Source organism: Delphinus delphis, chromosome 7 (assembly GCF_949987515.2).
Source record: "Delphinus delphis chromosome 7, mDelDel1.2, whole genome shotgun sequence".
Lineage (NCBI taxonomy): Eukaryota > Metazoa > Chordata > Mammalia > Artiodactyla > Delphinidae > Delphinus > Delphinus delphis.
In genome coordinates, this window is record NC_082689.1 from 13,623,057 (window position 1) to 13,638,233 (window position 15,177).

Below are 15,177 nucleotides of genomic sequence, written 5' to 3' on the forward strand. Positions count from 1 at the left end.
CAAGAGAGAGGAAAGAGAGGATGAAAAGTAGGGGAGAAAACAGGTCTGTAGCCACATCGAAGACAAGTTCACCTTCAGAGTCAGTGATCCTAAAGGAAAATTACTTTAAGACATTTTTCATAACACATGATATGTTATTTTAAGTCTTTAAGTTCTGATAGTCTGTGTATCATATGAGAGAGTCATGAGATAATAAGGAAGAAAATTATGGTTGACTTTAATACAACTGCTATATATCATAGTAAGTGTTTTACATTCATGATTTGCTTACTAATGATCAACTAGAATATTAATGTTTACAGAGTCTTAGAGAGTTTAACTGAAGCTAGAATGTGGGTTTTACATTGATGGCCTAAGAGTCAGAATTATCCAAAATATATTCATATATAAGAAAACTTTAGTATGCATTACTGAACTGCGACAAAACAACCTCAAGTATAAATGTAGTATTGTAAGGGTCCATAGTTCTTATGGGCACAGGATGGTGTCATGGAGAGTGTCCCAAAATGAGCACCAGGACATCTGATTTCCAGGCCCAGTTCATCTAACAATACGGAATACTAGAGCCAGGACACAGTGAAGCCACCTCCTCACCAATATCCGTCCCCCATCGCTCTGGAGTCTAACCCAGTTGTTATATGTCACAGGCTAGAGAAAGGAATGATTCATGAGAACTGTTTAATAACCCAGTCTTGGTGTATCTTTTCAAGATTCCCTGGATAATTCTATAACGTGTGAATGCACACCGGAGGAAACAGATTCTTCAGAGAACAACCTACACCCAGACTTCACAAAAGTAATAAAGCTGACATTTTTCTATGAAAATAAATTCGAATTACTTATTGTTTATTGCTTTCATGGAAAAGATATAAATGCTTTCTTCTAAGATTTAGACTAAGAAACACAACAGTCAGAAAACAAAAGCATGTTTCTATAAGATTGTGGAGTGTTCATGGATGATATTAAAGCAGTGCTGATACTAAGGGGCTATTTCTTGGCCGTGTGGATGGAGCTGGGCCGTAAGTTTACGGCTATTCAGATACTAAGAACTAACACAGTTTTCTCTGTAGTACCTCACAGAAACTGAAGAGATTGTCAAAGCAACTCGAAACGCGGAGAGGCTAAATCTGTTCTTGCTGGATCCAGATATAGATGTAAGTCGGGATTCTCTCTAAGCAGACATGAACTTGATTCGTACAGTCGTGGTTTATAATTTAGAATCTCTTTTCTTATGATGGGTGTTTGTTGAGTAAAACTTCCCAAACTTTTTTAGAGCTTGAAACTTCAGAAGAAGGATCTTTTAGAACCTGAGTTTGTGATCAAACCATTTGAAGAAAAAGCTGCCAAGAGAATCATGATCATTTGTAAAGCTCTCAACTTAAGTCTCCAGGGATGTGTTACAGAGAATGAAAACGATCCGGCAACAAATGTAAGTTTCTCTTCTGTTACATCCTATAGATCGGCCAACATCACACCAGCCTCGTTAAAATCTTTTATTCAATTCTTGATCTTTCCAGGCACTGAGTTCACACCCTCAATTGTACCAAGCATATGATTGACAGCATTTTTCCACATGAAAAAATGCACAAGTTATGAAGTGGAATTGTCAGGACACTGCTATAGAATTTCCCTTTTAACTTAAAGAAGCATCGAAGGGATTATGCTCTAGGGTTCTTTCCATTAAGTCAGCACAGTGGTTCAGAGTTTCCAAAGATATTGTTTGTATCTTCTTGGAACTTGAGATGGCTTTTAAATTGATATTTTTATTTTAATATTTATGTGTTAATTTTCATGTATATTAGAGAATATTTATAATGAGCAAATCAACCCTGTGTTTTCACAGCTACTGCTGCTTATGACAAGGCTAAATAGTGAATCAAGTAAAATAATACTATATAAATATTAAATAAATAATACACGTAAATGGTAGGGAAAAAAAGGTGCTTCACTGATATTTGGGAAACATCACTGTGCTCATTAAATCCATACAAGATTCCTCTTCTTACCAAGTGGGCTCTCTTGAGAGTTCACTCTTAGTATTCTAGGGGACAATTCTATACTAATTGTAAATGTATGTGTGGGAAGGGGACATTTTGTGAGCATAAATATTATTAAAGGTTGAACTATAAAAAGGAATAAAAAGCACTCATAATCCTAACATCAAAAATCATTGTTACTATATTGGTGTGTTCCCTTTCATTCTTTGTTAATGCATTCTGTCCTCATTTCTAATAAAGCATCCCTCAATTGTCATCTTTCACCTTAAAGAAGAAAACTTATTTCCAGATCCATGATACAAGCCACATTTGCTTTTAAAAGGTAGAAACGACATTAAGTTTTCTCTTCAGATTGCACACACAATCCTGTACATGCCTTTATTTATGATGTAGTAAAACGAGCCTCGTTAGTTTGACAGTGAGTTGCTGGCAAAATGGGTGAACTCTTTCGAAAGACTGTAACCTACTGCCCTTGGGTCTTCAGGCACCTCACTGGTTGTCTGAGCCCCCTTCTTCCTGGTGTAATAGCAGGACAACGGTACATGCTATGGACCTCAGGAGAATGAGGAGAATCAAGTAACAAATGCCTGACTTTCCCACTTACAAGTTGTTCCATGCTGGGCAAGTGGCTTAACTTCAGTCTCCTCTTCTGAAAATGGGGAAAATAATAAGACTATTTCAAATAGCCGTTGTGAAGATTAAATATGGTGCCCGGCGCAGAGCAAGCATTCATTAAATATTAACTCTTATTCTAATATCTGGGAAATTGCTTTGAAATTTGTAAATACAATGCATGCAAGGTATTGATGTTTTCAATGTTACCTGTGAGATTCTTGTTGACAAGTAAGCTAAAATTGAGATTAGTTGCCAGTAAGAATCTTCCTCCAAAATGAAGCTTCCTCATGTTTTATAACTGTAACTGTGCACTAGGTTATGTGAGACTGAAAGCAGTTGAAGTTGAGTTAACTCATTCTCCAGCAAATATTTATTCAGTGCACCTACTAGACCCAGACTTGTTCTAAGTACTGGATAAACAGCAGGGAACGAAATCAACAAGGTCCCTAGCCTCTTGAAGACTAGATTCTTTTGGAAAAGGACCGAAGTAAATAAGGAAACGAATAAATTAACAAGATAATTGCACATTGTGCAAAGTTCTTTAAAATAAATCAATATAAAGAGATGTGATACAGAGGAACTGGGAAGAAGGCTGCTGTAGGTGGGGGGCCATGGGAGACCTCTCTGAGCGGGTGACATTTGAACAGAGACCAAAGGTTGAGAAGGATAAAACGTCAGGTCAGGGCAAAAGATTCCAGGCAGAAGAAAGAACAAGCGTGAATGCCCTGAGACAGTTAAGTCTTGGCAAGTTCTGGGAACTGAAAGGAGATAGTGAGGGGAAGGGCAGACCAAGATGCGGTGGGAGAAACAGTACAGGGTAAGATTAGGTAGGGTCTTATAAGCTGTAGCAAAGAGTTTGGATTTATCCTAGGTGTGAGTGGAGGCTATTCAAGAGTTGAAAGCACATTAAAATGGTGTGATCTAATTTGTGTTTTTAAAACATCTCATTAGAAGAATGGATTGGAGGAAACAAGAGTTGAACAGGGAAAGCAGTTAGAAGCCTATTACTATAGTTCACATCACGGCTTGCGCTAGGGCTGGCGAGGAGGAGGGAGAGGAATGGATGGATTTGACTGCTGTTTTGTAAATTGAACTGACAGTTTTTTCAGATACGTTGCATATACAGGATAAGGGGAAGGGAAATCTGAATGCTGAGTCCCTAGTCTTTGCTTTAAACACTTAGACGCATGGTAGTGCCATTACTAAGAGGACAAGACTAGAGGAAGAGCAGATTTGGGGGATACAGGCCGAGAAGTACATTACGGATATGTGAAGCTTAATCAGCCTATTAGATATCCAAATAGAGATGGCCAGTGGGCAGATTCAAATACAAGTTTGGAACTCAAAGGCATGGCATGAACAGAGATACAAATTTGGAAGTCTGGTACAGACAGTGACCTAGAGGGAATCATGTAGGAATTTCTGTGTGTGTAGGAAACATTTAATGGATGAACAGAGAAGTGACCAGAGAAGAATCAGAAGGAATGTTCATGGATGTAGAGATAAACCAGGAAAGAGTGGGTCATGACGCCAAGAGAGAAAGGGTCAGCTATGTGGAATGGTGCTGAGAAGCTGAATAACAAGAAGCCAGAGAGCAGCGTGGTAGATGTGGCCACGTGGAGGATGACTATAGCAGAAAAAACTTCCTTGGAGTGAAAATGTTAGGAGGAGCAATCAGAACATACTTTCATTTGGGAGTAAAAAAAAAAAACAACTAGAAACTTAGTTCTTGAAACTATATTTGGAAATATCAGGAAAATTTAACCTAAATTATAATGTCACTTAATCTAAATTTTACTAAATAAAAATAAATGCTTTTTTTGACCGGGTACATCTTTAAGTGTGATTAAAAGCTCAAATTTAGAAACGGAAACTCAAAGATAATGGGCTTTTCTTTCCAGTGCCAGGGGCATATGGCTCCTTCCACATGGCTTCGTATCTTTATACTAAAGCCCATATTCAGAAGCTAAATGTGTGTATTTGGGCCAATCTCGCCAGGCAAGAGAGCACGTGCAGCTCAAAGAGCAGCTTCTGTGAGCCCTTTCTTATGTGTCAGGCCATAGGAATAAGCCAATTCCAAGTGCTCTGTATGTCTGTATTATTTTTAATTTATTTTACAGTTGATACACATGTTTAAAAACTAGGAAAAGAATTTTAAGAATAATTTCATAGTGCTTATAAACAATAATGTAAAAAAACCGAGAAAACAGCCTCTCCTGAACTCAAGTGCAATTTTGTATGTAATGGCATTGTTTTAAAAAATCTTTGTGTGATTATTCAGTGATACTCATTAATGTCGCTATTTTTAAATTCATTGTTTGTAACTCAGTGAGCATGCTTTTAACTTAATTGAAATATTTCTCCAAGTTGCTGAAGAGCCAGCAATTCAGTAGCATTTAATGAATGAGCTTCTAAAAAGACACCCTAAAAGGACTTTTTCACGATGGGGAAACAATACTTGACAGCATGTAATTTTTTTAGTCAGTCAGTTGAAAACCAAATTCAAGTTGATGGTTTTAGAGTATAAAATATTTCTTTGAAAATAAAAATTGATTCCAAAAATCTGAACTAATAAAACTGCTTCACAGCTGAGCTACATTTAAAATGCCATGTTCTTGAATTTTTTTAAAGAGAAGTACAGAATTCTAAACATCAGAAACCTATGACTTAATTTGTTAGGCTTTGAAGGTTCTAAACAACACTTTATTGAAAAGCTGGTGATTCAAAAAGTAAAATGTGAATGGCCATCATCAAAAAGTCTACAAACAATAAATGCTGGAGAGGGTGTGGAGAAAAGGGAACCATTTTTCACTGTTGGTGGGAATGCAAACTGATACAGCCACTATGGAGAACAGTATGGAGGTTCCTTAAAAAACTAAAAATAGAACTACCATATGACCCAGCAATCCCACTACTGGGCATATACCCTGAGAAAACCATAATTCAAAAAGACACATGTACTCCAATGTTCATTGCAGCACTATTTACAATAGTCAGGACATGGAAACAACCTAAATGTCCAATGAGATGAATGGATAAAGAACATGTGGTACATATATACAATGGAATATTACTCAGCAATAAAAAGGAACGAAACTGGGTCATTTGTAGAGATGTAGTTGGACCTAGAGTCTGTCATACAGAGTGAAGTAATTCAGAAAGAGAAAAACAAATATCGTACATTAACGCCTACATGTGGAATCTAGAAAAATGGTACAAATGAAACTATTTGCAAGGCAGGATAGAGACACAGACGTAGAGAACGGACATGTGGACATGGTGGGGGGGAAAGGGGGTGGGATGAATTGGGAGATTGGGATTGGCATATACACACTACCATGTGTAAAATAGATAGCTAGTGGGAACCTGCTGTATAGCACAGGGAGATCAGCTCGGTGCTCTGTGATGACCTAGATGGGTGGGGGAGGGAAGTCCAAGAGGGAGGGGATATATGTATACATATAGCTGATTCACGTCATTGTACAGCAGAAACTAACACAACATTGTAAAGCAATTTTACTCCAATTAAAAAACGGTAAGATGTGACATTTAAGTTGAAAAGGTGGATTGGAGGAAATAAGTGACGCACCATATGAGCTTTAATTCCTGACGGATTATCGAAGTAGGTGATTTATTTCCCTTCACGAAGCAGAAATGAAAATCAAAAGGCAGCAATTCACAAAAACTTAATAAGGATTTTTTTCCTTTGACCTTCAATGTGTTTGGGGTTCCTACCTGAGTTATTTTCACATAATTTTGTATTTTTCAACTCTTAGCAGACTACCACTGCCACAAACCAAGAGTTTTTCTAAACTAAATTAAATTGGTAAAATATGAAACTTTTCCATTTTGTCTTATTTTTAAAAACGAATGCGTTGAATTTTATTTTATATGTAATTGTAACAGTAAGGGAGCTGGCAGGTATTGCTAATATTAAGGAATTAAACTAATACCCCTGTTATAAACTAGCCATAATCCTGCATTTCAAGGAACACAAGATACTTATTAAACATTCAGCAAAATCCACAGCATGAGTGAGTCTGTACAGTGATGAACTTGGTCACAACCTGCTTATCCACAGAATCCTGGTGGGTGAGAGGCATCAATTCAAAATTAAGTAACATAAACAAAAGTTAAAAACTTTTTATAAGTATATTCATTTTAAGAAGCCTGTAGTTAATTACATATGTATGTATTTACATATATATGTATGTATATAATTATTCATGTGTGTATTTATATACCTATGTCTGTGTATATAATTACATATACATATATTGGGTTGGCCAAAAAGTTCGTCCGTTTTTTCCATGTTACAGAAAAACCTGATTCTCTGTACCAAAGAATTCATCTTTGTATCCTCATCCTATATATTAGTGAATGGCATTGTCATTCACTTAGTTTCCTATAGCTCCAAACCTGGGGATTTTCTTTTATTCATGCCCTTGTGAACCCTCTCTCCAACTAACCAACCCACGCACACAAGCAATGGATTTCCAAGCCTTTTGGTTGTACCTTCCTAACGTTTCTCAAATGTATCTTCTGCAAACACATCCTAACTTTTTGTTTCCACTCTGATCTCACTCTAAACCTGTGTTTTTTCATGTCTTTGTGACTTTGCCATGTCACTCCACCTACTAGAAGCCCTTTATAACTTCCCCTTTACCAAATTTCTACTTCTTTAAAACTCAAGCAAGAAACTTTCCCTTCCCTTTCCATCTTCCTTTACCTTCGCATTTGCCCTTTACTTCCCATCTTCCTCTTCCTTCCTAGCACGGTAGTAAGAGGTTAAGGGGGCAATCACACAGAGGCTTGGAAGTTGAGTGAGCATAAGAATTCCAGATGACGCGGGGGAGGGAGCCACGTGGAGGCGCAGAGGTGCCACGCCCTTGGATTTGTCAGGACCTGGGGCACTGTGCAGGCTGGTGCAGAGGAGATAGCTAGATAGCTACTATGGTTGGGAGACTGGTTACTCTGAACAATAAGTAAACTAATTGAACAAATAAGTAAATAAATGATAGTGAGTCAGGTTTTTCACGATTGGATGAAATACTCGCAAATATGAAAAAGGGAAAGGCTAGAAAGAACCTTTGAGGGTTTGGATTGGAAATGGAGGTATGACACGAACCCATGAGTTTTTAATAAATATTCATGTACTGACAGAGATAGAGACATCACTGTAGCTGTGAATACTGTGTATATGTATATATATGTGTGTGTCCCAGAAACAATGAGCATAGATAGCAAGCACCCAGATCTTGGTTTCTAAGTGTCACCCTCACTAACAGGAGCCAGGGCTCTTTGGAGGAATGGCTGGACATGGAAAGTAGAAGATGAGCCTGGAACATCTTGTTGGGTAAAGAAAGAGGTGCTCCAGAAATGATGCTCATCTGCCGTAAAGACACAGGAGCTACACTGAAGGGTGTACCTCTAGCCAAGTCTGAGACAAGTCGAGTATCACTGTAAATAACGACAGTAAGAGATGGACATTTATTGAATAAAGTAGCAATCCATGAGTCTATACATACATATATATATGTACATATGTGTGTATGTGTATATAAATATATATATGAATAAAAAATGAGGGATAAAGGAAAGCTCATTGTTACAGTAAAATACCGACTAATGTAGAAAGAATGATGGAACTAGAAGATCACCATTGGTAGCCATCATAGTGGTAGTTGGTTCCAGTGGGAGTTATGAATGGTGGATTGGGTTTGATGAGTAGCAGGACATTGGTGTAATCTCAGAAAATATTTCCAAAAAGGCTAATCACTTACCAAAGGGAAAATGGTGACGTTATAATGGAGAAAACTGGAAGATGCCAACAAGACCGGAATATTTAGGTTAACATTACCTAAAGTCGTGGGAAAGTTGACTTTTTGTGCCCTTGATATAATAAACTATGAAAATCAAATGTCACACTGGGGTATTACTGCCCCAGTAATACCTGAGTCAGATCATGAGGCATCATCAGGGATACTGACATTGCAGATATTTCTGAGAGAGTAAAGGAAATAACTAGAAGGTTTTGTAAGGTTGAATCATACATGTATTACAACGTATGAAAAAGAATATTTGGCAGGAAAAGTAGAATGAGGAAACCAATGAAATACAGTTCTGGGATCTGAGGAACCTGATAGTGGAAGGGATTCTGGGAACTTGCCTACAAATATTGTATTTTATATGTTATATATAAAATATATAATACATGCAATATAATATATGGTATTATATCTATATACGTATCTATATACATATATATACATATATCTATATACATATAATAATAGCATATTATATATAGAAATATTCTACTATATATAAATAGTATTTTATCTACTGCCTTATTAAATAATATACTTAAGGAGGCTATCCCCTGTGTGATGATTTTATGTCAAAACCATCAATTCTTTCTTTTTCTCCAAAGATTGAGCCTTTTTTTGTGAGTGTGGCACTTTATGACCTCAGAAACAGCAGGAAGATTTCTGCTGATTTCCACGTGGATCTAAACCACACTGCTGTCAGGCAGATGCTCTCAGGGGCTTCCGTGGCTTTGGAAAATGGAAACATAGACACTGTCACTCCAAGACAATCAGAAGAACCTCATGTCAAGGGATTTCCAGAGGAATGGCTAAAATTTCCAAAGCAGGTTGCACTTTTTTTTACCTATCATGGGAGGGAAAATGCTTGTTCCAGTTTTCTTACCAATAGATTACATAAGATGAGCAGTTTTCCAAATAAAAATCCCCCTTAAAGCTGTACTCTAAAAAAGTAGAATTTTGGGGGCTTCCCTGGTGGCGCAGTGGTTGAGAGTCCGCCTGCCGATGCAGGGGACACGGGTTCGTGACCCGGTCCGGGAAGATCCCACATGCCGCGGAGCGGCTGGGCCCGTGAGCCATGGCCGCTGTGCCTGCGCGTCCGGAGCCTGTGCTCCGCAACCGGAGAGGCCACAACAGTGAGAGGCCCGCGTACCGCAAAAAAAAAAAAAAAAAAAAGTAGAATTTTGTAAATGTCTTCAGTGTGGTTTCCTAGATGCTTATTAGCTGTTTTCTTTGTACATAGGCTATATTTTCTGTAAGCAATCCACATTCTGAAATTGTTTTGGTGGCCAAAATCGAAAAAGTACTGATGGGAAACATTGCAAGTGGTGCTGAACCTTATATTAAAAATCCAGACTCCAACAAGGTAATGCATGATCTTTTTATAAGTAATTTCAATTACTTTCAAGAAATAAAATCACACTGCCTTGATGAATTATCAAGTTTGATAAATGTAAGTCTTGAAGTATTCCCTTGTTAGTGAAATGAGTATCAAACAGGAAATTTTTAAAGTATATATTCTCAGCTTATGTTTTTTGATCCTGCAATTTCTGCTGAGACTCTATTGGTAGAAATAAATTTAAATGTGGATAAAACTTTAACCCCCAAAGACTAAAGTGTTAACAATAATGAAAAGTTAGGATTAATCTGACTGAAAACAAGGGAATACAGTTTACTAAGACATCAGCAATGCTTATGCTGAACTAAGTGAAAAAGTAAAATAGTTGTTTACCAAATTTTAATAACACCTAAATGAAGAAAGAAAGAGGAAAGAAAATACCATAAGTTCTTTAAATGGTGGGACTGCAGGACATTTTTTCTGCTTTCTTTTTTCAATTACCATATTTTCTATAATAATTGAATGTTATTTTTTAATAGAAAATAAATACAAAAAGTTTATATTATCCACACGAAGAAGTATATTGGGAAAATAATGCATAATAATTGAATTTGAGGATGTGTGACAGTTTAGGGCAGTGTTTAACATATTTATGAGAATCCTTTAATTCAGGGTTTAGCAAACTATGGAGTGCAGGCCAAGTCCAGCCTGTCACCTATTTTTGTAAATAAAGTTTTATTGAAACACGTTACACTCATTCATTTAAGATTGTCTTTCCTGCTATAGCAACAGAGTTGAGAAGCTGAGACAGAGACCACATGGCCCACAAAGCCCTATATATTGGATTGGCCAAAAAGTTTGTTCGAAAGAACTTTTAGGCCAATCCAATATTTACCGTGTGACTTTACAGAACAAGTTTGCTGACCTCTATCATAACAAATAAAAAGAAATACAGGACAGCCTGTGAATGTAAATTTCATAACTCTTTCCATTCAATATTTTAAGGTCTTTTAAGTCAGAAAAAAAGTTGGTATTCCAAGGTAAGGGTGTTTTCTACATTTGAAATTTCTAAACTAAAAAGAAAGAAAGTGTTATACAATAGTTTGAACACAGAGGATATCATTTGTCTCTTTACAAGGTAGAATCTGTGAGCCAGTAAAGCAGAAGTTTACTAAGTTTCAGTATAACACGGAAAAGTATTTATTAATATTTTACATGGACTGTTTGTACAGTGATGTTCTAAACAACATTTATATTTATTTTTTTTCCTTAGTATGCACAAAAGATACTAAAATCCAACAGGCAGTTCTGCAGCAAGTTGGGGAAATACCGCATGCCATTTGCTTGGGCGGTGAGGTAGGTTGACAATTGCAATCAACAGAATAGAAGTGCATTTATTGTCTGCATTGAAAGCTTCATTTTTGAACGCATCTGTGTTACCTGTTATTTTTAACATACCAACACCTAGAAGAATGCTAGTGTGTTCATCTTCAAAAATACCTTGAGCTCCCCAGAAACATGTGTTTTACAAGATAATTTAGCAAGCCAGCTCATAATAGACTGGGACCATGACATGTGTACAGTGTATGCATGACCAGGTATACAGTGGGTACTTGGTAGGATCAAAGCCAAGTCATAACTTCTTTACTATGTATATTTGGTCTAACAAATTCTTGATGTTTTATCAGTCCCAAGGGTTTGGTGCACATAAAATTCAGATGGAAGCACTGTGATTTCTTATGCAGCTGCATGTTTTCATCCGTGCAGAAAACACGGGTCTATATATGGATGTTCAAATGAAACCATCAAATTGATCACTTGAACTCTCTTTGATTTTGGTACTGATTAGCATAGCCACATTTCTCAGTACCAGTTGACTCTCTGATAGAAATGCTGAGTTAATGTGGACACTGATGGTGGAACCATCCACCTGGACATATAACCTCTGCATAAAGGACAAAAAATGCCTTTCAGATCTGTTTAAACATCAATTACTACTGTCCTTGTCAGTCTCTTTGTGTCTTTATCAGTACATGAATTTCTTAAAGGAGGAAGTGCCTGCCATAGATATATGGGAAAAGGTCAGCAATGGACAATCTGAATGAACTAAAAAAGATAAATTAGTGCTACAAAACAAGCAGCCTATCAGGTATCCATTTGAATGTTGATTATACCCCAATGCAAATAACTTTAAAATCCAGAAGGACAGAAGAACTAGTTAGCTATGTCATTTTCAGGTCTCACAGTATCCAGTTGTGGTGCATAACCAGAGTAAACTCATCCCTATTTTTCATAATTTTGATGTAGTTATTGAAAGTTGGAGACAGGTACAGGGAGGAGGAATGTGGAATTAGGGGCAGTGGTAAACCAAGGTAGACTCATGCCGTCTCTAGGGATTCATTTGCCCCAAGGCAGCCCTCTCAGTTGAGGAGGAAGAGACCAGGCCCAGGAATCTGAAAACGTGGTCCACATCAGATACCACTTATAGATTGTAGCTTTGGTCAAGTTTCCTTTCAGAGTCTCAGGGTCTCCATTTGCAGAATGAAACTAACAAGACCGCCTTGTGAACAATAGTGCAATCACAAGTGCAAAGGCATCTGTCATAGAGTAGATCATAAATATCATTTTATCCCCCTTTAATATCTCTCCCTACAGGGACAGCTAATGCTAGGATATTCTTCATGAATAAAAGATATTAGTTAGAAATACTGAACCCTTATGATGAACTTAATTCATTTTATTCCTTGTAAGCTTCAAGAAAAAGGATAACTAATTGTAATTCACAGGTCAGACTTTTCATGTTGATAAGTATTCTCAGTTCCCACAAGATAATCAGTTGGGGCAAGTAGAGGGTAGAGGCAGGATGTCCTTTGGCAAAGTGAAATATTCCAATATAGCAAAATCATAATAGTGAACACATTTTCTCTTTAAGGATTGAGGATTATTCTGAGTATTGTTATAAGCAGACATTTTAGAGCCAGAGCTGGGTTCCCTATCTCAACTCTATCTACCAGTGAATATAGCAAGAACTTATAGTCTCAATTTTTTTTGAATGTAGGAAGAGGAATTCTAATACCTAATTTACTATTTCAGGGATTAACAAGTACATAGATTTATTCAATAAAAGGTAGCCATTATTAGAAGCCATTAGTCTAATATGATTATTAAAAGTCCCTGTGGAGATCATATCCACCCAAACAAGCCTCCTTTTCAGGTAAATTTGGGGCAGTGAAGAATAATGTGGGAGAAAGAAGTAAAAGAATTACCCATTATTGAAAGAACCTGAGCAGTTAGGAAAAGCAGTAACAACCCTACTTTGAAGTTGTCTTGGTCAAACGTGCTAGAGGAAAGATAGATGAAGTTTCTAGGGAGGCTGATAATATTACCAACTATTGAAGTAATTATGTCTAGGGCAGGAAAGCCAACAAAACCACAGGTTCATGCTACGTGAATGCCTGATCACTGGTTTGGTTGTAGACCAGGGAACAGTATACACCACCAATTTGTGCCCGTAAATGCATGATTTACATTTACATAAACATCTCTAGCAACTGAGAAAGATGATTAGCAGCACAGTTCTCAAGATAGACCCCTTGGAATATCTAACCACAAAAACAAGTACAAGATCCAACCAAAGAAGATTTTAATTTTCCCCCCACAGTGCGGAAACTGCTCCAAGTAAATGTTGACCAAATTAGAGAAGGGCTCTTGCTACTCATGTCGTTTTGACATAAGCCAGCCTGCTGACATAGTCCACTACCCTACTGACACCGCTGGTTCTCTGGCTCCTTTTCCCTTCTATTATATTTTCTCGATTACAGCTTATTTCTTGACATAGCTTTGAGTGGACTCTAAAACCCTTTGGCCCTTAAAATCAACTGCCACTCAAAAGCATAGAACTGACAATTAGCTTTACAATCATATTTTTACCCGATCCAGTCATCCCACCAGCTGCAAAACACACACTCATCACTGTGAACATTTTATTTTCTAGAACATTTTATTTTCTAGAACGTGCACTAATTTGGTACATGTTCTTATTTTGGGCACCAGCTGTAGCACCATTTTATAGCAAAAAAGCTTATATTTGGGATAGGTAAACAGAATGCACTCAGATGGCTACAGAGGGCATTGTACACTCATTGATTCAGAAGAAAGTCAACCTTTACAAATGTGCCATGTTGCTAAATCAAACTCTTTCCTCGTGTATCACCCCCAGGAGTATGTGTGCCTAAATCCAGGACAGGACGCTTTTTGATTCCTTTTTCTCTGTCCCATGAAACATTCCAAATGGAACCGAGTAAAAAACTGGATTTTCTTTAAAATTAAACAAGACTAAAATAAACATTTCATTCTTATATCTATACATTTATAGAAGGCACACAGCACAACAACAACACCCAACAAATGGTTGTCCAACCTCTGTTCAAATCCTTCCAGTGACAAAAACTCAAGTGCGTCCCACAGTGGTTCTTTCTTCTTTTATAGCTCCAATGATTAGATAATTCTTCATCTATATATATATATATATATACACACACACACACACACACACACACTCACACACACACACAGTTTTTTAAACTGCTTGACACTTTTATGTTTTGTCTTCCAAAGCCACAAAAAATGGGCCCAATTCTTCCTATATATCACAGCTATTCATGTTGCTTATTTTTGTTAATATTTTTTTAAAGTCTTTATTGAATTTGTTACAATATTGCTTCTGTTTTATGTTTTGTTATTTTGGCCGTGAGGCATGTGGGATCTTAGCTCCCCAACCAGGGATCAAACCCGCACCCCCTGCATCGGAAGGCAAAGTCTTAACCACTGGACCGCCAAGGAAGTCCCTCATGCTGCTTATGAATGAAGCTCTCAGGGATACCTAAGCTTCTTTTCCTTTAGGCTAAACACCACATTTTTTTTTTTTCAATCACACTCTAAACGTCATGGCTCTGAGACCTTCACTGCACATGGATCATTGCTCAACTCTGGCAGTTGGAACAGGGCATGGTGTCCCAGCCATCCTGAAACCATCTGTGTAAACGAATCAGTTCTCTGCTCTCCTGCCAGTTACCATATTTATGGAGTGGGGACAGAGTGTGAGTGCCGTGACCAGCGCCTCTCTGTGCTGCTGTGTTCCTCACAGCGTGTCCAATGTTAAGTGAGCTGTTTCCAGGACAGGGCTGGCTGCGGATAAGAGCAAAAGCGAGTGATACAACTCAAGTCTACTGATATATTTGAAGTGACTGGTTAAATTTTTTAAAAATACTACTCAGTTTAACTTTCTTCCATGTTGGGAACAATGTCACACACTCAAACACAATCCCTGAATAATATTTAAATAAAAATAATCTTCAAGTTAAATATTTTCATTCTTCCTCCCTCAGTGTTATTTGATAGG

At 37.3% G+C, this 15,177-nt stretch overlaps 1 protein-coding gene across 6 annotated transcripts in view; it reads left to right on the plus strand.

Annotated features, from left to right (window-relative positions):
• The window catches only part of DOCK10 (dedicator of cytokinesis 10), a 277,867-nt gene that overhangs the window by 176,799 nt on the left and 85,891 nt on the right, over positions 1-15,177 (plus strand). For all 6 annotated transcript variants that reach the window (XM_060016022.1, XM_060016026.1, XM_060016025.1 and 3 more), the window contains exons 9-14: positions 711-796; positions 1,071-1,154; positions 1,274-1,429; positions 9,046-9,267; positions 9,681-9,803; positions 11,050-11,132. In XM_060016022.1, the coding sequence (XP_059872005.1) occupies positions 711-796; positions 1,071-1,154; positions 1,274-1,429; positions 9,046-9,267; positions 9,681-9,803; positions 11,050-11,132 (754 nt within the window). The remainder of the gene's footprint in view (positions 1-710; positions 797-1,070; positions 1,155-1,273; positions 1,430-9,045; positions 9,268-9,680; positions 9,804-11,049; positions 11,133-15,177) is intronic.